At 37.8% G+C, this 25,964-nt stretch overlaps 1 protein-coding gene across 1 annotated transcript in view; it reads right to left on the bottom strand.

Annotated features, from left to right (window-relative positions):
• The window catches only part of LOC138718786 (dynein axonemal heavy chain 5-like), a 148,716-nt gene that overhangs the window by 6,118 nt on the left and 116,634 nt on the right, over window positions 1-25,964 (bottom strand). The window contains exons 69-74 of the mRNA XM_069853348.1: window positions 24,849-25,116; window positions 23,264-23,385; window positions 21,686-22,033; window positions 18,799-18,987; window positions 10,728-10,860; window positions 1,094-1,302 (exon numbers count right to left, since the gene is read on the bottom strand). Coding sequence (XP_069709449.1) covers window positions 1,094-1,302; window positions 10,728-10,860; window positions 18,799-18,987; window positions 21,686-22,033; window positions 23,264-23,385; window positions 24,849-25,116 — 1,269 coding nt within the window. The remainder of the gene's footprint in view (window positions 1-1,093; window positions 1,303-10,727; window positions 10,861-18,798; window positions 18,988-21,685; window positions 22,034-23,263; window positions 23,386-24,848; window positions 25,117-25,964) is intronic.

Here is a 25,964-nt window from a genome sequence, read left to right as displayed (position 1 = left end):
CAGAATTATATCCAGCCTGATCACTGCAGAATTTACATGGATATATTTCAGAATGCCACTATCAATGTGTTGCTAGCAAATGAAGTATGGAAACATAATCACTTTATTGAAACTCTTACTCCTCTCCCTCACACTTTCACTTGGGAATCCTTTGCTCAGGGATTCTGTGAGCACACTTCCATGCTATAAAACAGTATCAGCAGACAGCCGACACAGACAGGATAGATGATAGATGTATATTTCCCAGCAGCAGCCCTAGAGAATATCTGCCACTGTTGCTTTCTCTATTCTAGGCAGCTGTTTCAGCTAGCTTTTGCATTGCTAACAAGTGCTGAGATTAAAATACATCTTTAAAATAGCTTTTTGCTAAAGCTTCACAGAAACCTGTTGGCTGGATACTCTCACAATGACTCACTTCCACAACTTGCACTTCCCACAAGCATCTGTGAATCATAAAAAGCCTTAACGAATGTGGATAGCTGTGCAAAGAAACTACACATCATCTAGGTATTTATACTTTATTTCCTTTGACTTTGTTCTCAGCTGATTCCTTTTTCTGTTTCATTTTGTGCCAGGTTTTTATTTTAGATGGTGCCAGCAAGACGCTGTGTTTTTTATATGTCTCTGTAGACCAAGTCTGGCACAATTCTGGGGTGGTATAAATAATAAACCATCCATTTCAAGGGACTGATCTGCGAGAACTGGAAGTCAAGTCCAAATCTCTTCTTTCTACATCAAAGTTTTGAAGCCTACCTTGTTTTGTACTCAAAGAGATTTTCATTCACAATGAATGAAAAACAATTTACTGTAACAGAGGGAGAAAAAGGAGGACAACATTGAAATGTGAAAAGATGTATTTGTCCTATTTCCACACAATACTTGAAACAACCAGAAGATACGTTCCATTATAGCAATGTTACCTTGGCCTAACAAAATTTCTTCAGTAAATGTTGAAGTGGATTTGTCCTATATTTATGCTAAAAATTGAATTTAGATTATACTTTGTACGTTCACGATTGAGTCAGCTTCATGTTCCCTCAAGGTCTAATTTAACTGTTACACAGGTGTTAGAAAGATCAATCTGGCATCTTACCTGTGGATTAAAGAATCCTGTCATCCAGAACTGGTTTGGTCGGCCATCCTGTAGCCAGCTGCTGAATTGCTGGTTTCTTTCAAGAAGCTCAGTAAACCAAAATCCTAGAGTAGCCGACTCCCAGGAAATCTTAAACCACAGTTTTGGAATTCTAGCATCATACATGCTCTCTAAAGCGTCTTGCAATTCTTCTGACATAATTATGGTTCCTGGAAGATAAGTAAAACATTCAGAATGAACTTTCTCCTAGTTTGTAAAGGCAATTAAAACTTCCAAATGACATTCTGAGTCTAATAAACCATCTTTTGTTGTGCCTTAATTGCACATCTGTTGCACTAAAGTCATATCAGTTTATAGTTAATTTGCCCAAACGTATAAGGCTTGATTCAAAGTTAAAGGTGACAAGATAAATGATATTTCTTCCATTATTTTGAACAGAAATACAGATTTTTTAAAAACAACTCCTTCTCTGTCACACAAAATATTTATATTCATTATATTCACATTGTGTTTGGAATGTGATTAATCATTTAAAACTTGTTTTATATACTTTAATGGTTCCTACATACATAATCAATTATAGAGATATACTGTTCAACTCATCTATATCCTAAGCATGCACTGACAGTGATTATATTCATGAAATTCGCTGTTATTAATGATAACTTCGTGCATTTCCATTATCAAGACTCTCAATGGGAAAGCAGTACACAGAACAAAGCTAGAGGCAAGATTTTATAATTTTATTTGGCAATGGTAGTACTCACACATCCCAGGCATAGTACTGTTGTCTCCATTAAAATATTGCCTTTTACTAAGACTGTGATTTTTCAGTGATGTTCACCATTCCATGTGACAGAAATTCCTACATCTTATCCATCTGCACTCTCAATAGTACTGGAAGCTGGCACATGACGATGCCTTAGCACATCTTCTCTATTCCAGCTAAAATATTTTAAATTATAGAAACCAGTCTGGTAGCGCCTATTCCAATTAAATGTTCATCTAATACCAATGTTTAATGCATCGTCACACACAAAATGGCTGTAATTGCTACAAGGATTACAGGAGATACCAAACAGAATTAGATGGCTTCCTTCACAGAACATGTAAAGGAAAGAGAAGCAGCCTGACTGGCTGCAAACAAGAGCTGTAGTGGCCCATCCAAGCATACCTGCACGGAAATGTGGCTCGTAAGGAATACGCATTTCAGATCCCTTCCTTCCACTAATGCTGGCGGGTCCCAGTTCAGGGGAAGGAGAAGAATATCCAGAAACCAAACACCACCTTTTAATTTAGAAGAATACAGTGGCCATCCTAAACACTTGTATAATAATGTGTGCAAATCTGGTACTTTCTTCTACATATCAATAGCAAATAGGCTTAATTTTCTTCTAGCAGATAATGACCTATTCTTCTTTATACACACACCACTTTTTGTGCAGCAAATGCTATGAAAAAACCATCAACATTTAAAAAACTGCAAACATTAAAAAATACTGCCTATGTTATGCTCTCTATAACAGTTTCACAGTCAGCTTCAGCATCATGCTCTGGGATAGCTAAGAGTCTTTTATAACGCAATAAACCTTCTCTTTGGGTATAAATCTTCTCTATCATATAACCAAGAGTACCAATATTTAAGAAGGAAGCCACTCTGCGTCATCTTCCCTTTGCCTAGAAAAATGTAATATTAGACCATATACTTTATTCACCCTTTGGAGGCAGAGAAAGTGGAAAAAAATAATGCAACACGTTGGTTTCAACTTTGGACCAACCATATTGAGGGCGAAAACAAGCGAAGAGCATCCCGCATCCCGTCTGAGCCCTGGGGATTATTACTATCTGAACTAAGAAATAAAAAACTCCTTCATCTCTGGTTCTGCCTTGTCTTCAGGATGATGCAGCCAAGCTTGTCTTGCAACAAGGGTTGTGAGAGAACCATACTTTCTTCCCTATTCTTGTGGGTAGGCTGGAGCTTTTCAAGTAAGGAGATACAACCAGTCTCTGCCCTGAAGCATGGTGAAATCTCTTAGGATGTCTGCCCATTATGACTCAGAGCAGCTGCTGAGAACGCTAAACCACAGTGTTCTCGAGGATGAGATATGTTCACAGTTCTGGCCTTGCCCATATAGCTGTATAAATATGCCTAGTGAGTGGGCGTCATCTCTGGCAGGAGGCATACAGTGCTTGAATTTCAACACTAAATGACATCTGAGGGCACTGGGATGCATTCCTGAAGCTAAAATACACTGATAAAAATAAAAATATTTTTAAAAATAAAATAATTGTCAGAAATAAAATTAGTAGCACATGAGCACAGCATCTTTCTGGAGAAAGATGATACAGGTGTTTGAAAAGACTATATTTGATAAATTGACTGAGAGACACACACCAGAGGCTTCTCATATTTAACTTCCGAGAAGCTTAGTGCGCTAGTTACCATATGGAGACTAAATGTCCTATGAGCTTGACATGACAGGCTTGAATGTTCTATGGATCAAACAGGCCAGCTGTTTATAACTTGATTATTTGGGGATTTATTTCCTGATATTCTCTTTCCTGAATGGAATAAAGCCTATCTCAAAATGACTGATGAAAGTTCAGGTCTGTTAATGATGTTAGGGTATTTCCATGTTTCAAATTAATACGTACTATAACCATAATGTTTGAACAATATACACAGTTTGGAAATTAGGATTCCCCCTTTTCAACACCCTAAATTTATTTCGTCCCACTTGTAAACCATATCTAAATCTATCCTATTGCTGTCTAGTGAACAAGCCAAATAAAGTTACTCAGTTCTGAAAATATCTAGTTTTTATTGTTAATTAAAGTAAATAGTCTGTTATTTTACATTGATCTGGTTTCTGAGTGATTCATTCAACAGATATAACCCTTTGAATGGACTACATCAGGACCGTGCATTATTTCATGGAGTTTCCCCCTTTCACTACCATGCCTACCACAAGCTGAACCTGAAAACTGGAATTTGTAAAATTTGTATCTACATTTTGAATTGTGCACTTAGGAAAGCCTTTATCTGGACTAGAGAATGTGCATATCTCATTTAAATGAGTGGATAAAGTTAGGATCAAAGGAAGGATCTTAAATTCGAGCATGAACCAAAAAAAGCCTCAATCCACTGACAGATTCTCTTCCCACAGGCACAGATGTGAATCAAGAATAACCAGAATAATTATGCAGGATACAGATAAGACGAGAAGAAGCTAGTTTCTCCATCAAGTACAGTTTGCCAATAGCTGACATCATTACAACAGGATTGGAGACAATCCCTTGAGGACAATACTTGCCTGACAATTAGTCTGTTAAGCAAGCCTTAACTGTACACAGCAGAAAAAGCTCAGTGAAAGCATCAATCCATTCTTGACTGTCACAGTTGCAATTATAGAAGTTGATCTTTTCAGCCTTTAATCCCCATTCAATTTTACCTCCCAAGCAACCAGCTTTGTTATTGGACCAGCCACTCCTTGCCTCTACCACCAAGTGGTAACTCCCTCCTCTTCACTGAACATGTTGAAGATAAAATCCCAACTTGCTTGTAATTTCGTGAGCTTTCTTCCCTTTCTGCTTTATGGCAACAGCTAACTTGCTTGTGCTTTCCTCAAAGAAAGCATTATTTATTATTCAGCCCAAAGGTACAAGGTCAACAGAGTACTAGATAAAATCAGGTAAAGCTACTGTACGTTTACCCATACCTAAAACTTTAAATTTTTTGCAAGCTTTAGTATGTTTCTGTAGCTCAGTGACCACCACAGTTGTGTTTAAAGAAATCAACTACTCTGCTTCAGGCGATTCTTCTGGTATTTCCATCTTCGTTCACTTGCAGCACTTGGGCGCTTTGCCGTTTGGAGATAACTGCCAGGAAGCTCTCAGAAACTCATTTAACCCCACCATGCTGTTTTCATCCCCAAACCCTCAACAATTCATCACCTCCTTTTGCTCCTGGTGTTCAGAACAGGAAGAGTAAATCAATCAGCCAAGCCCTGGAACACACAATACTCCCTCCGTTTTTCACTTGCACTGTGATATTCTCTCCTGCTGCACCTAACCTTTGTCCCTCTTCTGCTTTATGCTTGTTTTCCACCTTCTTTTTCGGGTGTAGAATGCTCTGATACAGTTCTTCAAGTCAGGAGAGATGAAAGAAACTGAGAAACTTGAGAAGCATGCAATTTTTCAGCTAGAAGAGCACATAAATCCTATATTGTCTGCAACAGCTAATTCCTTCCGTTACAAAGAAGGCAATTTCAAAGTAACTTTACAAGGTGTTCCAAAAACTTACCAGTTCCAGTACTAAATGCACTTGGCTACACTCACCAAAGGACTGAAAATAACAATTTTACAACAATTACTCAAAGATGAAAGTCCACGCACGCCTCTCAAAAAGTAATACAAATCACTACCCTCAGCAAAAGTAACAGAACAGGCAGATAAACTGTTTTCTGCAGTTTGTCTTAAACATGCAATGTGCGTTTCTAAACAGTTGTCCTGGCCAGCATCATGGCAAGCATACAGAACACTCAGTAAGAAGCCCAGAAATAACACACCACACTTTGTAAAAGACAACAAGGAGGCATTCTGGCATCCTTATCAGGGTGAGGAGCAAATAATTGATGAGAGCTGCTGAGCCAGCCAAGAGTAACTATGCCACAACACACACTAGACTCATCCCATCCATTCCACAAATGAATTCCCCATTGCTACATTCCACTAATATCCTCAATGAGCGCTCTTAATCATCTTCAAATAAAATTCTCATCCAAAAGGGGAATACACAGACAAGCCCCACAAGCTTTATGCACACATATTATAAGAATCAGTAAGGTAAGAGTCCAGGATCTTTCAGTCCAAAAGACTATTGCCATCACCAGCAGGCCAACTTAAAATCATATTTGTTAGCAGTCTTGAAGCATTATGAGTCAAAACAGAATTTAGCTGGTGGAAATTAGTCCATACTCCTTCCCTTCAAGGAAATTACCTTTCCTGTGCACTCTGGCAAGACTAATTTCCTGAGTTTCAGTTTTTCAGTACATAGATTAGAAAAAAATCATTGGCTAGTTGTTTTGGTTCTTTGGATTTCATTGATATCCCTCTTGTAAGGTGCTACATACAATGAACAGAAATTCCTTGCAGCAAAATGATGCAAACATTACTGTCATAATCATGGTATTCTGAATTGAAAAAAAACCAATGAATCTTTACCTCATTCTTTCAGGGACTTGACATGAATTTTGTAGATGACACAGAGATTCTAAGTGATGCCTAATATGTACGTAGAATTGTATGCTATCTATTGTCTACATGAAGGTCTGGTTGTTTCAACATATTCTTACATTAATGACAATAAGGAAACACCTAAAGCCAACACACTGGTTAGCAGCACAACAAAAGGATAGTGAGGAGCTAAAAGCAGGTAACGGACGAGTTTTTAATATGTTTTTTATATTACTGAGTTGTACAGAAATAAGTGAAATGTGCCAGTATTCTTCAAGGCCTTGTTACTAACAACAATTATTCAGCTTTGTCTGAATTATAAACTTCCAAAATATTAGAAACAGCTACATCATGCTTTTTTTTTTCTCCAATACTTTCTGTGTCAATAGTCTCACTTATATCTTCTCACATTTCTCAACCTGGCATAAACATATACCTGAAATATTTAAAGAACATGCACATGGTACATGTCTCTGTGGGTAAAAAGCACCCTTAGTAATATCCTTTTTCCTGATCCTATTCCTGATTCCTATTATTCCAAAAGCTCTGATTGCCTTGTCTTGCAGTGTGGGATAAGAGTAATTTGTAATTTATTTTTCTTTCCAAGTCCTGGCCAGTAGTTTATGTACGGTGTGCGATACATGCATGAAAATATGCCAGCTTTGTAACATGAGGGGCTCCATATTGTAGTTGCAGTGGAAAGTTTGCTTAAGCTTCATAGATCTTCCCCATGACAAATGCTATGATGACTTCTGAAGTAGTTGATTCGAGTTCTTTGTCTTCTGTGTTGCTCTCATGGCTTATGACTCCCCTAGGTATTTGCACAATGCTTGTCTTGTAAGCACTAAGAAAAACGAAAGGAACAAAAACTCTGGACCTGTGGAAACTAATCTTTCCACATTACAAGTCATGTAAAAGCTTTTAGAGGGATTGCTACATCCTCAGGAAATAATGTTAACAGGAAAAGGACTTCTCTCTCCTACTTCTGCAAGTACTGCACAAATAGCAGCAGGAGTTCTGTGATCCTGTGGTACATACATGACATGCAATGATAACAAATTCAAGGTTTCCTGTATGGCTTTCACTTGTTCATGAAACGGGCAGTTCCAAAGAATTAGTTAGAAAATAGAAAGCTATAAGGTACCAGAAGCAAATGCCAAGTGGATGTGGTTTTATAACCAAAGCAGAATCTAGATACACTCATAAATAAATGAGTTAAGCACTCGTTTCTTTCATGACAAGCCCTTAAACAGAGTGTTAAGTAGGTCTAAAAAATTAGGATATAAAACCAAGTGAAAAGCTGTGCTTATTTCCATTGCCAAGGACTCAACATACACTTTCAGTGTTAGTACAAGCACGCTCCATCGCTGAGATTCATGAAAGCCACTCAAGGGGGGCTAGGAATAACTACCACAGAATCTCTCTTCTCACTTTCTTCACTGATAGAAAACACATCAGGGTGCCATCCAGACACTTACCACTCCTACTTCAGTGCATGAAGAAATAAAGATAACTCCTCCAGTCTCACAGATAAGCCACATTCAGTTCTCTTCAAACAAACTCTAATAGACTAGGAATAACTGATAGGGTCATTAGATTTTACTGCATTTGAAGACATTACTGCATTTAAAATCTTCATTAGTTGGACAAGGGTTTGAAGAGTCCACTCCTCAACTAACAGCCAGGGAGATAAGGCACGTACACACGAACACTATAGCACAAATACTGCCCTACAAAGAATACGGTCACCTTCTGCCAGGGGCTCAAGACCTGATGGTCATAAGCCATTAGGATCTGGAGTTTTGGTTCAAGCCACATGTCTTACTGCTCCCCAGACAAAAAGATGAGAAAACAGGTTTTTCCTTGTCTGTAAGAAGATTTCTCTATTGGAACATTGCCTCTATTTAGGTCACTAGAGAGGACAATCATCACTGCTGTTTTCTGATCTATGTGAAGCTCTGTATTACACCAACAGAGAAATAAATTCTGGGCAATCAATAAGTAAATAAAACAGAACTAATAGTTGGGACATCACTGAGAGTACAAAGTGCAGCCACAATCTAATTATTACAATTGAATCCAAAGAAAGTATCCCTCCAGGCAGCAAAGTTTATTAGTGGAGATGCAGGCTTGTGGGGCACGGCTGCCAACACGCTGGACGCATGCTGAGCATCCTCACCCCTCCCAAAAGCTGAACACGGCTTAATCTGCCCTCTGGGTAGAGGGACAAAACTGGCTTGACTAATTCCCTCAACAATGTTCAGCTGCACGTTGGCTGTCACTGAGAAGGGCTTTATATTACCTCAAATGTAACTCAAGTGAACAACAGCAAAATGACAGGGTCCATCTATCAACTTACAGAATCAAATATTCAAATCTTCTTTCACAAAGTTACATGACACAACATGAAGATGCACTATATTCTTAAACACAATATTGGTTTTAAATTAAGATCTGCTATAAGTGGGTGCTCGAGTCTTAACAGATTCATAAAGACAAAGCCAGGTGCATGACCAGGTCAGAAGTCAAAATTTGTATGTCCTCTTTGAGCAGGCAGATCAGTTTACATCACTGTAAAGGAAAAGGAGCACTGCAGTTGACTAGTTTTAGGGAAGAATCCAGTATGAGAGAGTTTGGGGTTTATTCCTTTGCTGAGGGAACAGAAAGTGCCTAAATGTTCCTTTCTTCCCCTAATTAAGGGTCTACCACATGCACGTGATGTATCATGAATCTGAGAGAAACCATTAATCGTTACTGTTATCTATACATACAATTTTGTGTTCAGACCAATTCTTTACTGTATTTAACTTCTCTGTCCCTAAGAAAATTAGAATGTTTTAGAGGGATGCACAAAAGTTACAGCATTAACTTGATTAAACACCTGGTAGAGGACTGTGCCCATTATGGAACTGAATACTAAGTGCAAATAAATTATGTTACTCAACCACCCTTCTGTAAAATATCATACATTTTGAGATTTTAAATATATCTGTCACAATCAAGGAAAGATTAATATTTTTGTGGATGGAAAGAATTATTTACTTGAAAAGGGACTCTATGCACATATAAAAGGGAGCTTTCAGTTCAGCATTGAAACAGAGGACAATTATTTCTTCCAGCTTTATCTTTGCATGGGTTATTAGAGGATATGGAAGCCAGTTAGCCTTGGGCACATTTATGAATCTCTTTCCTAGATTCATATTAGAGGCATGATGTTTCTGAAGCATGTATTGTTGCCTCAGTGAATCATACACATAAGAAAAAAAATCCTTTTTTATTCTTATATAACAAAATCACAAATTAAAATAAATCTCCCTTCATGAAAGACTTATTGTCAAAAGACTGGAAAACAACAATAAGACAGATCACAGTATTGCCGTCGCCTATATGAGAAGGGAATAGTTTTGAGGCACTCTGACCTTCTCCCTGCGGGGATAGTTTGATGTCTCAGATATTTTTCTGCCTCTCTGTCAGAGACTTGAGCAAGATCTTAACTAGTGGAATCGAACCATTTCTGCTTCATTTTCATTTACTGTTAATTCAAGGAGCTTGGCTGAGCAACAGCATGCTTTCTTTCCTGGATTATCCAGCTCTTGCAGAAGAGCAAAATAGGGAGTGAGAACAAAAATGCAGACAGTAACAGCATCTCCCTCCTTTTTCCTCACTCCTTTTCTGATCAAATTTTCCATCTGCTTCTAGTCACCTAGCTCTTGATTTACTTTAACTACATTCATCACTCCTTACTTTCAGTCAAATACTCCTGTCTCTAAGAGATACAGTGCTGTTGTCTACCTCCTGTGAAGGCTAAAAGCAGAACCCTATCATTCTCTTCTGGCTGGCCCTCCCACTAACTTCAGTTTCCATTTAGAGACATCACATGTCGTATAACCAGTTTCATGAACATTGCAAATCTCACCTTAAATTAGAATCTTTACCACCTGGGCTCCTGAGTGCCCGGTCTCTCAATTACTTAGTAGCAACACTTCTACCTTGTTCTACATCATTATGTCTCAGCTTAATTTCATAAATGACTCTTGCACCTGACCTGTGGCCCTAAATCATGCAATTCAGCTCCTCTGCTCACAGTAGAGACCCTAGAGAGAATCACAGAAGTGTAGTAGTGCAGTGGGACATGAACTGCAGTGCTGAAGCACATGCATACAGAATAAATTAAGCTAGAGTGCCCTTAGAGATGCAGTCGGGAGGCTTTAAGGACCACAATTAGTGGTCATATGATAAAGAGAGAGAAAAAGGAAAATGGGGGGAGGTAGAGAACAGAAGAGAAAGAGGTAGAAAGAGAGGTAAGGAAGGGCAACATTTATTTAGTCATATTCTATAAGCAACCTCTAGTAATAAATATTGCACCTTAATTAATACGATTTTTAATATTGTAACTTACCATCAATAGCCAATTTGAGATCAGTCAGTGTTGCTCGGACCCTTGATATAACATGTTGCATGTGGTCGATTTCTTGACGGAGAAATATGTTTATGGGTTGCATAGCTCCCATCTTTTGAAGCTGGGCTTTCACCTAAACAAGAAAAGCTCAACGATTATAAAACTTAATCTCCTGCTTCCCATGCAATAATTTTTGAAGGCAATAAGATGTTCTTTCAATTGCAGTGCATAATTCCTGAGAAAAGAAACTCTTTTGTAACAGATGGGTGCATAAGTCCTGTGCCAACAATAAGATTTAACACACTGTAACTCATTAGCTTACCAAAAGGAGCTTTTCTATCATTCTAAGGAGGGAAAGTTCCCTCTTTTTGAAGGGTCACAGCAGTTCCTTCTGTCCTTGTTAGGCTGTAGGGTCTTAGATCTTACAAAAAACCCCACACACCCTATACAAAAGCATGTTTGATGGTAACTTCATATTTGCAAATTGTGCTAGGTGAACTTTCTCATCTGTTCTTGCCCCGCTGAGTTGAAATAATGCTACAAACGGAGTTTGACTTAACAAGCACAGTGATATACAAAAGCTGCTTCTTCCAATAGCTCACGTCTCACCCACAAGACAATGTGCTCATGGATGTGTTACTGGAGAGGCAAAATTGCCAGGAATAAGACAGATGCAACAGAATTCTGCAACACCATTGTGTGGCCCATTTTGTAGGCAGACACTTCTGGCCTCCTTAAAAATTAAGGATAACAGTCTCACTCATATTCAAGAGAGGATAGTTTCAAAATGGGAAGAGTTTTCTATGTTACTCGAGAACATGTCACAGCAACAGTAGCAAAAGCATTCCCTGTCTCACTCTAGCTTGGGATGCATATACAACATGCTTCAGACATACAGTGTATGTTCCATGTATATCAAAGATCACTGTATACAACAGTGCATGAGAGAGGATTTTGTGGCACCTGCAGAAATCCTGGTGCATATATCTCACATCGTACCGGAATTCTCAATTTTTGAGACATTCAAGTGGTTTTGCCCACTATGACTCAGCTTTCAGAAAGCCAGTGGCCTTCTCTGCGTACTCACTACCACTCAGCCACATGCAGCATCTTTCACACTGAAGCAGCGTGAATTCTGATCTTTGCCATAATCACTCCTTCCTTCTACAGGTGAAATTCTGCAAGAGGACTCTGGAGCCAAAAAGAGATCTCAAACAGTAAAATAAGACCCTAAATACAGATACTTCAATAACCACTAATTTATCATAAAAGAGCTGACCCACAGGAACAGTTTGCTAAAATAATTTAAGAGATTATTTTGAGTTTACTAATAAAAGTTGAAGAAAGTATTAGAAAGTCTATCCTTTCAAGGAGCAGAAGATCATTGGAATTCTACTGCAGCCAAGCAAAAGCCACGAGACTTGGTATCATGCGTGTCATTTCATCGAGGCCAGAAGTCCACTGGATTTTGCTTTGTGTTTTTCCACATACGTTCATATATCTCATTGTACACACTATTATGTATACTATGCATTTCATACACATAGTAAACATTATTAAAGATCTTATTATTATATTGAATAGCAAGTTTCTGCAAGATGAATATAATATAGCAGTTGAGTAGCTATAATTGATAATATAAATGAGTAAATACTTTGACAATTCCCAGTTCTTAAGTTTCAAATCCAAGTCAAATAAAATACTCTTTTTATGCTAATGGTTTGCATGTGACAGTTCATTTCATAAACTGTGTTAATGTGTTTCTTCCTGTAAAAGTGAAAGAACTACTAAAATCAGCTATCATGAGACTAGAGCTGAGACAATAAACTCTTTTTGGATAATTTAGACAATGAAGTATTCTCATTTGAGGAAAAATTATATGGAAGATGTTGTTAAAAGGGCTACTTTCCGAAATACTGATATTTATGAATTGACAAAGAGAAGATGAAATTAATATTCTAAAATATTACTTTGATAATCATACAATTTAAGTAGTCATTTATCAGAATTTAAACGTTCTTCTGATTTGTTTTCATGGATCTACAAAAATATTATACCTGTAGTGTTTTGAAAAATCGAGTGAACAACCAGAACAACCAATAATGAAGACATTTGCTAATTTATCCTAGATAGGTTCGTAGCACTCATCCTGGAGCACCAAATATAACCAGATATGAAAACTGAGAAAAATTACATACTTCCTATCTCATTGTATACAAATCAATTTTTACCTACAGGGAGATTTGCTAGGTGTAACATAGTGTCTTTCTTGGAAATCTTGCTGTTAAGACTAGTTTTAAATACCAGGTCTATGGTATGATTGACTGGGTTTGTATTAGAATTATTATTAAGCAACCAGTTTACCTACTTCCAGTGCTGCATTTATCGTGATGTATAGAGATGGATCCTAACTGACAGGAAAAAAAACTTCAAAGGACAAAACTCACTCACCAAAATAGCTGTTCTGAGATTAATATATGAATTCTATAAAGCCCACTTACAACATCTCCCTTTCATTATGCAAACTGCTGTCATCTAACGTAAAACAAGGTAATGCAAGAAAGGCGCAGCTGAAATCATAATCTAACAGGTCTGTCTATGTGAATTTGCAATGACTCTCTCTACTGTGTCAGATTCCTCTATGCACAATTCTTAGCAGTCCTCAGGTCACCAACTCCTTTGTCACCACATAATTTGTAGGACAGTCAGCAGAAAAACAGTTGCTGAACTCTCACCATATAATGATTAGTGATCAAATTACTGTAGTAGTAACTGTCAATCATTTTCAGTAAATGCAATTATTTTCAATTAGACTTGGTTACTTGCTATAGTCTTTGTCATCAGAAATGGGAAGGCCATCGTTCTGTGAGATGATCTAAATAAGAGGCCTGAATAACAAAGACAAGTTTCAGGCACGTCCAAGCCAAAGCTCTTTTCAAGTGTTGTCAAGGATCACTTCCCTTTTGGAAAGTGAGTAGTGAAACATGTAGAGTATAGCTGAAGCTCTAGAGCTGAGTGACCACTATATCTGATAGGGTTGGTAAGTAAACCAGTGATACCTTACAAAGCATCTGTGTTAGTGTTTGAGTTCAGACCTTGACTTCAATTATTTATTTTTTATTGTAGTAAAACACTGCACTTAAAAATAGGCTCCAGGCACACAAACTGTCTAAGATTCAAATTAACCTAGCCCAAAAGGTATGCTTCAGAGTACTCCAACTATGTTCAGAATGTTCAGTCTACAGGTCCAAACTAGATTGAGACCTAAGTAAATTTCCCCCCAAAAAAATCTAATGCCGGCCTGGAATCCTCAAGATGAATTCCTATTCCTATCCAATACTTGTTAATGTAGTCATAGCCTCATAGCCTTAACAGGGGGAAAAGGTGAAATCAATACTACAGAAAATATTTAAGGAAACCAAACATTGCTACCTGGGTTAAAAGCCAACCTCCAATAAAGTGCAGTATCTTTGAAATGTCTCTGTGTCTACTTCCTAGCAACCTGTTCTTCAAGCTGCAAGGATCATTTTCATTATAAACCCTGTGTGACAGGCTGATATTTATTCTTGCATCTATCTTCACTCACATGGACTGACAGGACCTGATCATTTTACCACTAATCTCTCTGTTACCTGTGAGGCAAGACCCAGAAGCAAAAAGGGTCATGAAAGTGGAATTTTTACTCTGCCTTGGCCTTTTGAGTAAGAAAAATGAAGACAGTTTTAGGTCAGGAGGAAGGTTTATTTTGCTTTTCCATCACCTGTGTCAAGCGGCAGCCTGATAAAGCACGCAAAGGTGACTTGTTTTGTTCATAGTCTTTTGGGTGGACATGGAGTAGTTATTTGGCTGGTGAGAGGAAGTGTTACAAGAACACAGCAACAAAAAAAAAAGCAGCATATATCATGGGATAAAATGGTTGCCCTGTTTTGAAAGTTGTTGGTTCTGGAGTCATTGCCAAAGGCTAATAATTGAGAAATGAAGGCCCCTGTGTGATAGTCTAAATTTTCTTTGGATTCACAAAGTATCAAGAGAAAGCACAAAACAGAGCTCTGAATGCCAGCAAATGATGGGTTTCAGTACCATCCATGCCTAATCCACTGGCGTTTTACTTCTGAGCCAATTCACTACACACATTCTAAAGGGAGCCACAAGAACTGATCAAAGACAGCAAAGGCACCTACCGCTTTTCCTCAAGAGTACTTGCTTTTCATTACCTTCATTTGTTTCCTAATTTTTTTTGTTCCTTTTCCTCACTGATAGTCTCCCAATAACTGGATTTCCAAAGACTGCCACGTTGTGACCTTACTGGAGCACAATATTCTTCTATAAGCAAACTAGAGCCACACTGTTAGGACTGATGTGTTGGGGGGGGGTTTTATTGCTTTTATCAAATGAGGCATGCATAGGAACTCTTTTTGACAGGTTCCCCCAGCCTCCTACAATTTAGTATATTAGCTTAATTTGTTTCAGGATTGTTAAACTGATCTAGTAGCGAATAATGTCCTGAATATAGGTGATAAAGTCCTGAATGACCAAACGTTGATTTAAACTGACAAACAACAGAACTTATCTCATTCTCTTTTTTTTCAGACATCACAAGAAGTAATTGCATCATCTATATCATTCCTTATACATGCAAGATTAATTTCATTTGCTTAGTAAATTGTAGCTTCTGCTAAATTCTATTTCTTCCTCCCTCATAGAACATCTGAACTCTCCCTTCTTTTCTGCATTTTTTTTATCTTTTTGGTATTTTAGACATTCTTTTTTGTCAGTTTATGCAAACTTCCATTTAAAAAGGCAGCTTTTTTATAGATTATTCTTTCCACCTCTGTCCTTGACGGGGGGACAGGACAAGAGGGAATGGCCTCAAGCTCCGCCAGGGGAGATTTAGGCTGGACATTAGGAAAAAATTTTTCACAGAAAGGGTCATTGGGCACTGGCAGAGGCTGCCCAGGGAGGTGGTTGAGTCACCTTCCCTGGAGGTGTTTAAGGCACAGGTGGACGAGGTGCTAAGGGGCATGGTTTAGTGTTTGATAGGAATGGTTGGACTCGATGATCCAGTGGGTCTCTTCCAACCTGGTTATTCTATGATTCTATGATTCTTTCTGAGAGGTTCCAGTATAACAGGGCTTCAGGTCAGATAAGAAACACGTTTGTTACAGAATTTTTGCTTTTTGCATAGTGGTGGCCACACTTCCAGCACATAAACAACTGCAGCAAAGAGGTGGAACTAGGCAGTATTGCAGAAAAGGGAAATTCCCTCCAACAAAGAAAGCATTAGTAAAGACCCAAATGAGTTCTAAGACACAGAGTATGAGAGAAAAAGTAAATCTAAATATTGTAGAAACAGGAACTGCAAGAAATAACAAATCTCATAACATCGCAGAAGTAAAACCTGAAGTTGTAGTGCAAGAGACAAAGCCAGAGAGATATACAGAGGAACATATTATTACCAATAACAAACTATTGGAAAATGTTCTGCAGATACTCAGAGCAAAGGAAAGACTACAGAGACAGAGAAACAAAGCATAGTTTTTGGATGGTTCTGAGGAAAAGTACCATGTCATCCATCAGTAATGTGGACTGAATAAATAGTGTGTAAATAGAGTGGTGTGGTTAACCAGAGAAGTGCAATTCACAGATCAAGATGTACACAGGCTGAGAAAACTAAAAATCACCAGGAAAAGGTGGTATCTACACTTCCAGGTAAGAGAACGAAACAAACTTACACCCTGAGCTCAGAATACATTTACAAGAAATATAGAGGGGAAAAAGGTCCAACAAGACATTCTCTGACTGTGCCTGTAAGAACAAAGTGAGGGGGATAGGGGTGTGAGGAAGATGATGCTGAAGTATTTAATACCTAATATTGGTTTGTCCTATACAAATACAAATCTCCTTACTGGAATCATAAGAGAATAGCTGCCAAGTCAATTGAAGGAAAAGAGGTTTCCTTGAAGCTCAGAAAAGAATGTCAGAGAACTGGTATGGGAGCAAAGAACTATCTAATTGTGAGCATCATTACAAAGATGATTGCTTATAAGAAAATAAAAATCTGCATTTATGATTGGCAGATTATGAGAAAAGATAATAGCTTGTCATACTCATGGGTGATGTGAGCATAACAGCAATGAAAAGAACTGCTGGTGATATATCTTATATAGTGACATGGAAAAGTACATATTGTACCCAAATACAGTAATAAAATAGAGACAAGTTAAAAATGCACAGTGGGACTTCCAAATTAAACCCTCCAGAATCTTTGTCCTTAACGAAAGCTCCTGGCTCCGTAACCGGTTGTCTCCAAAACTAAGAGACTTTGAGAAATGCCTGAAAAGGGGAGGTGTACTTTTTGCATATTTTGTGCAGATAACTTAAGTGAATAAACCAAGAAGGAATGAGGGTGAATGAGACCAAGATTAAACAGAAGTGCCAAATAAAAATAGTATTTGTTCAAACTATTTATTATAGAACTGAAATTTGAATTAAACAAGCGCGTGTGCATTTTACAAGACTAAAAGGCAATGCACAGATTTCCCAGGGGTAAAATCTGAGGACATAAATGCCCTCTGGTTACAATATGAAGTCCAGTACTATTGACATCTTCTAAATATTACGAATTCTTCAGGAGGAAAAAGTTCAGCAGTTTAACAAAGGAATGAAGAAATACTCCTTTAGAGGATTTAGCAAAGACATTGGAAAATAATAGCTCAATACATATATTATAAACATGGCAAACCCTAGGCATTCAGTGCTCTAGTGCTACTGCAAATTGAAAAAAAAATGTAAGGAGCTAAATAAAACTAGAAGAAACTAGTTCCATGAAAAAGCTTTACTCTGATCAGAAGGATAATGGAAAAGGTCAGAGAACAATCCAAGTCAGAAATTATAGGTGTATATCCAAGGTGTACAATAACATTAGTAATTAAGTGTTAACAATTATTATAGTTACTATATTTAATCTGATTTGCCTTTCCTAGTATTTATTTAATAAATAAAAATGTGAAAACCAGAATACTGACTTCATTCCAAATAAAATTCTACAAATAAAGTATTTATATATTATTGCTGGGAATCGCTCAATAGGCAGGTGACAAAAAAAGAGAGACACAGTAGGAATGGAAGGAAAAATGACTGTATGAAAAAAAGGTGACAGGAAACCTCACTAAAAAAAGTTGCAGGCTGTAAGTAGCTTGCCAAAAGGGGAATGAAAAGACTAGTTCTGAGCTGAATTATGACAGTACAGTACAGGCTATTTATACCAAACATATTAAATCTGAGATGAATATAGAACAGAGGACAGGAAATATTGCCAAGGTCCCAAGACTACTGGTTGTAACTTAAATGGACTTTCTAAGCTGGCTAGGGAAGAAAATGAAGTCTTACACAACAAGTTGCAATATTGCACACTGGGTGCCCTACAAGCTTGGACTGCAACCAGGATAAAAACAGTACTATCAATGCAAAGCAGATTTGTAAATAATAAAATAATGGAAATGAGGGGTTTTCAGCAGTTACTCTTCATGAAACAGATGGCAAGACACCAGATCCTACTTACAAACTGACGCAAGATTGCTTTATGCTGCGTTTTTCCATTTAATGAAACTGTTAATCAAAAATGCAAGAAAAGATTGACAAACAAATCGGTTAGGGCTCAAACTCCAAAAGATCTGGGGCATGAAGAGGTCACTGATAAAATACATTATTCCTAACGGTGGAATCACAATAAAAGTAGGCAAATTGAAAGCTGTAACCACTATCCCATCACTGATCTTTCAGAAAAGGGCACTGGTGTCCTTCTCTTGGCTACTAAGGAAGGCAAGAACTTTCTGAAGTGTCTCATGGCTCTTCTAAGTTAAGGTGACTCATCAGGTGGACTATGGCATTTGAAATACATGTTTCCAGTGTAGGAATATTCTAGACAATAAACCAAAACAAACGTAAAACACTATGCATAATATTAAGAGCTTTTTAAAACACATGCCAGTTAAACTGAAGAAGCACAATAGGACACACAGAACATAGACAAACAGATGTAAAACATCTGTAACTACAAAGTAGCATATACCTCATGAGGGTTATAATCTGGAGGTAACTTCTCTAGCATCTCATCAGCAAGACGTTGCACCACTGCTTCTCGGGATTCCCCTCCTCCAGTGCTGCTGTCTCTGGGCTGGATGCTAACTATTGTGCTTAACGTCTCATTAGCCAGGTTAGTCTGGTATGTTATGTCTGCATTAGGGTGAAGTCCAAATACCTTACAGGGGAAAAAAAAATAGGAAAAAAAAAAGTAATTTTCTTTCTAAAATTATGTCAATGAAATAATGTGTGAAAACGGGTAAACAAGGAAGAATATCTTCAGTAACACCCATTTAACTGGCCAAGAATCAAACTCAAAGTGTGCAAAAATATTAATACAGGCTGCATAAAGAATACCATTTTCATTCATATGAATAACTGACCTCCTGATTATCTTCATGTAGCAGGCTTTGGATCATGCTGTGAAGTGCTATCAAGCTGTCTGAACAGACTCCTTTCCACTGGTTCAGACAAGAGCTTGTTGCAAATATGTTGTAACTGGACACTGACCCCCCACCTTTAGCTCTTTGTCTCTACACATCTACTGCTGTTGTACCAGCTCAAGTAGATGTCCCTTTAATGATTAGACCGGTTACCATTTCTAACACATTTTGTTTTACTCAGTCTCTTAGGCTTATAAGGCATGCAGCACAGTGAATAAAGCACTGCCTGTATTAGAAGTACCTAAAAATTTTATGATTGTGAAATATTTAGGATATTTTATGGTTTAACTATTTTAGGCTTAAGTCTCCCACTTCTTACCTCCCCCTCTTCTGAAACTGAATTATTTTATTTAAGATGCAGCTAGCACAGAATTACTGCAAAGCTGCCCTTTCTCTGAATGAGAATAGCTTTCTCAGAAACTTCCACTGAAATATCAGTAAGTCTATAAATGTCAAGTTGACAATTGCAGCTCTTCTCCAGGAGGAATTGTTCTGTGACTTATTTCACAAGCCCCCATTTAATTATAGATATTAACTATCTCTTGCAAACTTTGAACCACAGATACCGGGAGCAAGTGGAGGCCTGAAAGAGGCTGTGACCCTGTGGAAGCCCATGCTGGAGCAGGCTGCTCCTGAAGGACTGCAGAAGGGATCCATGCTGGAGTCGTTCATGAAGAACTGCTGCCTAATGAAAGGACTCGTGGTGGTGAAGTTTGTGGAGGACTCTGGTGGGAGGGACACCGTGCTAGAGCAGAGGTAGACTGTGAAGAGTCCTCCCCTCAGGGAGGAGGGAGAGGCACAAATAATGTGTGATGAACTCACCAAAACCCCCAATCCCTGTCCTCCTGTGCCATTCAGTGAGAGGAGGTGAACTCCGGAGTAAAGTTAAGCCAGGAAGAAGGGGCAGACGTGGGGAAGGTATTTTATGATTTGGTTTTATTTCTCTTTTTCCTGCTCTGATTTGATTGGTAATAAATTAAAATAATTTCCCTAAATTGAGTTTGTTTTGCCTGTGATGGTAACTGGAGAATGATCTCTCCCTGTCCTTACCTTGTCCCACAAGCCTTTTGTTATGTTTTCTCTCCCCTGTACAGCTGAGGAGGGGGAGTGATAGAGGGGCTTTGGTGGGCATCTGGATTCAGCCATGGTCAACCCACCCCACCCTCTTCAGAGTCAGTTTTTATTCTGATCAGAAGTTGAAATTTGATCAAAAGAGCAAGGATAGTACAATCAAAAATACTGAGTCTTTCTTTCTTAATTCTCAAAATGTAAAGGAGATTTCTCAAAAATGTAAAGGAGAGGAAACAAAGACACACTGTTTTGACTAGCACAATATCCTTTGTGGAATGAAGAAGACTGGGAGGTTAAAAGCTTAAAGGTTTCCAGGAACAATTTTGACAGATTTTGGGATGACAAAAGAAAGTTGTATCTTTCTTCCTAATCTGTGAAAAAGTGAAGGAGAAAAAGATGTTGGCATTCCTGGACTTGATTCTATTTACAAAAAAGTCAAAGGTAAAATTCTCCTACATCAGACCATACATACAAATTTTTTACAGGCATCAAAAGACTTCAAAAGCACATTGCAGCATTGTCAGATAGGTTCCCAAGTTCTTAGAAAAGCAGATTCATGAAAGTAGCACCTGAAATACAATAAAGTCAAGGTTCACACGCTTCATGAGCTGGGCTCATGTGGATCCCACTGCTGCATTATCATGGCTGCATTTACCCTTGCTTGGAAAAGGTACATCACTGCCAGCACAAATACCCTTATATTCTGCTTTCACTACCTTCAGAGATTCAAAACTTTTCAAGATTATTTTATGAACTTAGAATCTTCTCACACAGCTCATTATCAGTAACAGAAAACCTGGGTTTTTTCAGTCCTATTTAATTTGAATAGAACTTACTTCCAAAGGCATTCATCAGCTTAATAGCAACGAGACAAAAATCCAGATCATTCACTTCTGTTCCTATTTCAACTAACTTCATCATGTGTGCCTGTACTAGAGGAAGGAGAAAGTCATAGTCTTTCAGTTAATGTGACCACTGCAGTATACACACACTGGTTGCAACCACCTAAGCCTCCTCTTCTCCAGGCCAAAGAGTCATAGGTCTCTTAGCCTTTCCCCATGTGACAGATGTCCCAGTCACTTAGTCATCTTCATACCCCTGCTCTAGTGTCAGTTGAGTAAGCTCATACCTTTATTGTGCTGGGAAGCCCAGAACTGGATACAATACTTCAGATATAGTCTTACTAGTGTTCAGCGGAATCATCCAGTTTTTTGAAGAAGACCTCATCTACCTCTTCCTGGTCAGACCCACTATAATGGCCTAAGTGTAACTCTTGACCTATAAATTCATGGTCGTGGAAAACACAGTTGATTAAATTATTGACCTGACAAAAACTCCCTTTAAAATACTGAAATATTTTACCTCAGGTGTATCAGTTGCTGGCAACTGCTCTATGTATTCGAGATAGTCTTCAACTGTTTTTCCTTTTGGAATAACATAATCTTTGTAGAAACAAAAGTTTTCACTAAACATATGCTCTCCAAACCACACTCTTGCAAATGTATTCAGCAGTGCTTTGTCAAGGTCATCAGTTACACGGCCTCCATACTGTACTTCTCCAAGCATATAGCGAACACAGGTCCAGTTCACTCCACATTTAATGTTCATATCATCCAAATGATTCTGAACAAATTGTACACTGGCTACGAAGTCTGCCTGATTAAATTCATAAGGAATATTCCAGCCCAATGGACCAAACTTTCGTCTTTCCTGTAAAATAGGTAGAGTTAAAGGCAAAAGGCTGAGTGATACCAATCGTGAAGGAAACATTGTGTGCAGAAGAATATGTGAAATATGCTAAGAACACGGTAATCCAGCTGTGGCTGTACTTCATCAACTTTAAAAAAAATTACTCCTTTCTTAATACACACAAGAGCAAATGTTTGATTAATTATCTGGTAGTAAAATATTTCTTCATTTATCATCATAAGTAGAGAGATGTGAACAAAAAATAGGAATATTAACTTTTTCACAGAGAAAAAAATCCTCTCTTTTAAGTGCAGCAAAACTGAGTCTAGGACTATAGTTCTGAATTTCAAAAATGAAGCTACTGTTTTAGGAAAGGATGTCCAAACTCATCAGCCATGACCATTGCCTGTGGTTCTCCTATGCACGAGGTATATTCACACCATTCATGTCTCTGCATGGTGCAGATGAAAGTAGCCAAAGCTACTTCTTACTGAATCAGTTACAGATGCAGCTAGCAGTATGTAGTTGTTAGGACAGTATCTGGTATTTAAAAATTCTTAATTTCCACGAAGAAAGAAGCGATAGACCAAAGACAAGCATACCACTAGCTTCCATTGGATCACATCTATCAACGCACAGGTGCCACAAAGTTAAATTAACTAGGGACCAAATACCAACTAAGGATGCTGGAAAATCTGTCAACAGAATGATGAAAAGTTGCAGCTGATCCATAAAGCACTTTCTTTAATGGAACTCTTGAATGGCAAGACCCGGAATAATTTTCAACCTTCATTTCCTCCTACAGGTTTTAGCACAGAAAGGATTTATATTCATCCTCTTAGCCCCTCTCGTTGTGAAAGCAGCAATTTTAAGACTACGGTTTTTCATCCTAAATGTTAAATTTTTATAACGTGTTCTTACAATTTAAAATATTAGTAAAAAGCTAGTTTGTTGAAATACAGATCACATAGCCATGCCCAAAGATTTTAAGAGAAGGGTACACTAATTGATCAATGGTTGACTGCCCTTTTTTTTACTCTGTAATACTATCCCAGTTGGAGGTACAAGATCAACATAACCAGAGTTCTAAGACAGTTGCAGTAATAGAGGCCTGTTGTTTTCTTTCTTATTTCATTCATATTAATTTATCAACATGAGTTTTCCATTTAAACGCTTTTTCATTTAATAACACTCTACGTTAATAAATGAAACATAGCTTCACGACAGAAGATAAGAAATGCATTTTGAAACCTGAACAGTTGTGTGAAGAAATGCTACAGCATATAACAATGGTTTCCACTGTGGCATGTTGCTCACTTCTAGATGATCCTGAGTAACAGCTGAGTATGTTCGTTTTAAGCCAGCTTTTACACCTAGAAAATATGTATAAAAATGTAATATGTGAGAAAAAAGTTGTATGGAAACCATAACTCCAACTTCTGTTAAAGCAGATTTCTCTATTCCAATTTAAAGTATCATCTTATTTATAGCTTCAAAGAATCTCTTTGAATCAATCATCTGCTCAGCTGGTCATAGCAGGCATACTATTTTATTTCAGTTAGATGATACACCAAATTAAATTGAGGAGTCTGGAAAGAATTACACTTAAGTAATCATATTCTAAATTTTATCAATAACAACTGAAATATAAATGTAAGTATTCAGCAACTATATAGCAATCAAAAAGAATATCCGAAAGTCTGTGTTTAAATATTTACATATAAAATGAGATTTTAGTTCTACCAAAGACATTTTTATTTATATTAACAATCTCAAAATTCTGTATGCAGCTTCTCAAACTGGCATACAGGCACCAAGCTGATGAGATGAGAACCTAAATTGCTAGTGGAAATACTAATTCTTGGGGATGTTTGTTTGAACACTGACATTTCACATCCCAGGAACCACCTTAGACAGATGATACCAATGCAATAGCAGCTTCTACGGATTATGTAAGCCCCACTACTCCCAGATGTTTTCAGGCAGCATTACTGAAGCACCATCTGTCTTTGGCAGACAACACCAAGCATGAGCTACTGACACCAGGTCCCTCTTATGATATCTTCCACCAAATCAGCTTAACACAAGTCTAAACAGACAGACTTCAAATGCAATGAGCAGACTGTCCAAGTCATCATACTTCCTATGACACAATAAAAGGACTTCTGTTTATTTCCTACTTGACAAAGATCCTGTAGAACAGTATTCAAACAGCTTTTCAAAATATTATAAGGGCATCATTAAAAAGTTCTAAAATCAAGATGGAGAAATTAAACAAAAGTGCCTTACAATGCTGGCAAGACAGAAAATTGCTACACCAGCCATATTTCTATTACTAAATGCAAGTTGTAAATTAACTATAAGCTGACTTCAAGTTGTAAATTGACTATAAGCTGACTTATGGAATAGCCTCCGGGAGCTACAGTGTTATCATTTGAATGATAAGGAGAGGGCTCAGTACAATAAAATGATGCTGAGCATCTGAATTGAAAACACAGGGAGGAAAAGAGAAAAAAGTAAGAAATTTTTGACAGCAGATGAGTAACTGCTCTTAAGAGTGGAGTATATACACTGAAACAGGATGTCTTTCACAAGATTAGTCATTTTGTAGACATCTTACTAATGTTCAAAGGAAGATGAATACTGAAATAGAGGGTTAAATGACTGAGGCCTTAAATAAGACCTTGGATAAAAATTCTCAGCTCCTACTGGCTCCGTTAAGTGGAATCAGTGGCAGCACATATATAAATGAAGGGCAGGTTAATGTGTTACGCAGTCAGTTAAAAGACAAAATAAGTGTAAGGCGTGAGAATGCAAAACCCACGTTGTTTTGTACCTTGTGGGGGTTCATTAGTAAATTTGATAGAGGACTGTAAAAGATTAATAGGAAAGTCTGGGTGAGATTCTGTAGTGATCCAGGCCCTGAAACCTTCACACATAGATTCTGTTGTTGTGATGGTGTCCATTAATTCACTAAGAAACTCCAGGCCAAGGTGGCAGTTCTGTAGAAGGAGCCATCCTCCATCTTGCATGCACTGACTTAACAGGCGCCTTGCATGGACTTCTTGGCCTTGACCCATTGAAATGGCACAGCAGGGAATGTTCTGGATGGAAAAAAAAGAATGTTTATTTTCTATCGAGTTCTTCAGAATGATTATACACATTGTGTATTCTTTCTGTAGCTCCATGTGTAGTAACATTTTGCCATAAAGAAAATTACTAAAACAATAGAGATTAATCATATTAAAACAGAGCAAACAGAAAAGCAAAACCCTCCAAGTTGCTCTCATCTTCCACCTGCTAAAAGAAAACTACACCCACTGGACATAATCTCTTTTTGCAGGACTGACAAAGTCAATAGCATAAGACAACTGAAACATTTTTCCCTTTCTTTTTTCCCACTTTCCCAAATAAAGCAGGACATACAGCAACATAGGTACCTGATTGTTCTTTTTCCTATGATGTGAACTATCTCGAGATGGAAAGATATTAAGGGTCCACATAATAACTAATGCACAGAGTAAAGCCAATAATTTTGGTGTTTTTTTTACTGTCTAAACATATTTACTTCATCCAACAGAGAATGGCCAAGGAAGCAAGTAGGGCAGGAAAGACTGGTTGACATGAAGTCATTCTTTAGCAAACCTCCTGTATTGTTAAGGCAGCTCTGGAGCCACTGATTCAAAGGATTCTAGTTCAGAGATCTGGCAGCTCTAGCTAGTTTTCTAGCTGTTAGTTTTCTGGATTCAGAAGAGACAAAGCTCATAAATGCAAACATGAGAATACTGGACACTTATGGAGTCTTTCCTCCAAAGGCAATGGGAGAATCCAGCCAGTTGTTCGGAAAACCAGAAGATAATACAAGCTCTCACAAGGGAATCTGAAAAAGCTGCCTAGGTTGTGATCAGGACTGTACAAGTCTGTAAGTAACAGACCCCCTGTTATTTACTGT

The sequence above is a fragment of the Phaenicophaeus curvirostris genome, chromosome 3 (genome assembly GCF_032191515.1).
Source record: "Phaenicophaeus curvirostris isolate KB17595 chromosome 3, BPBGC_Pcur_1.0, whole genome shotgun sequence".
Lineage (NCBI taxonomy): Eukaryota > Metazoa > Chordata > Aves > Cuculiformes > Cuculidae > Phaenicophaeus > Phaenicophaeus curvirostris.
This window is presented reverse-complemented; position numbering and strand designations above follow the sequence as displayed.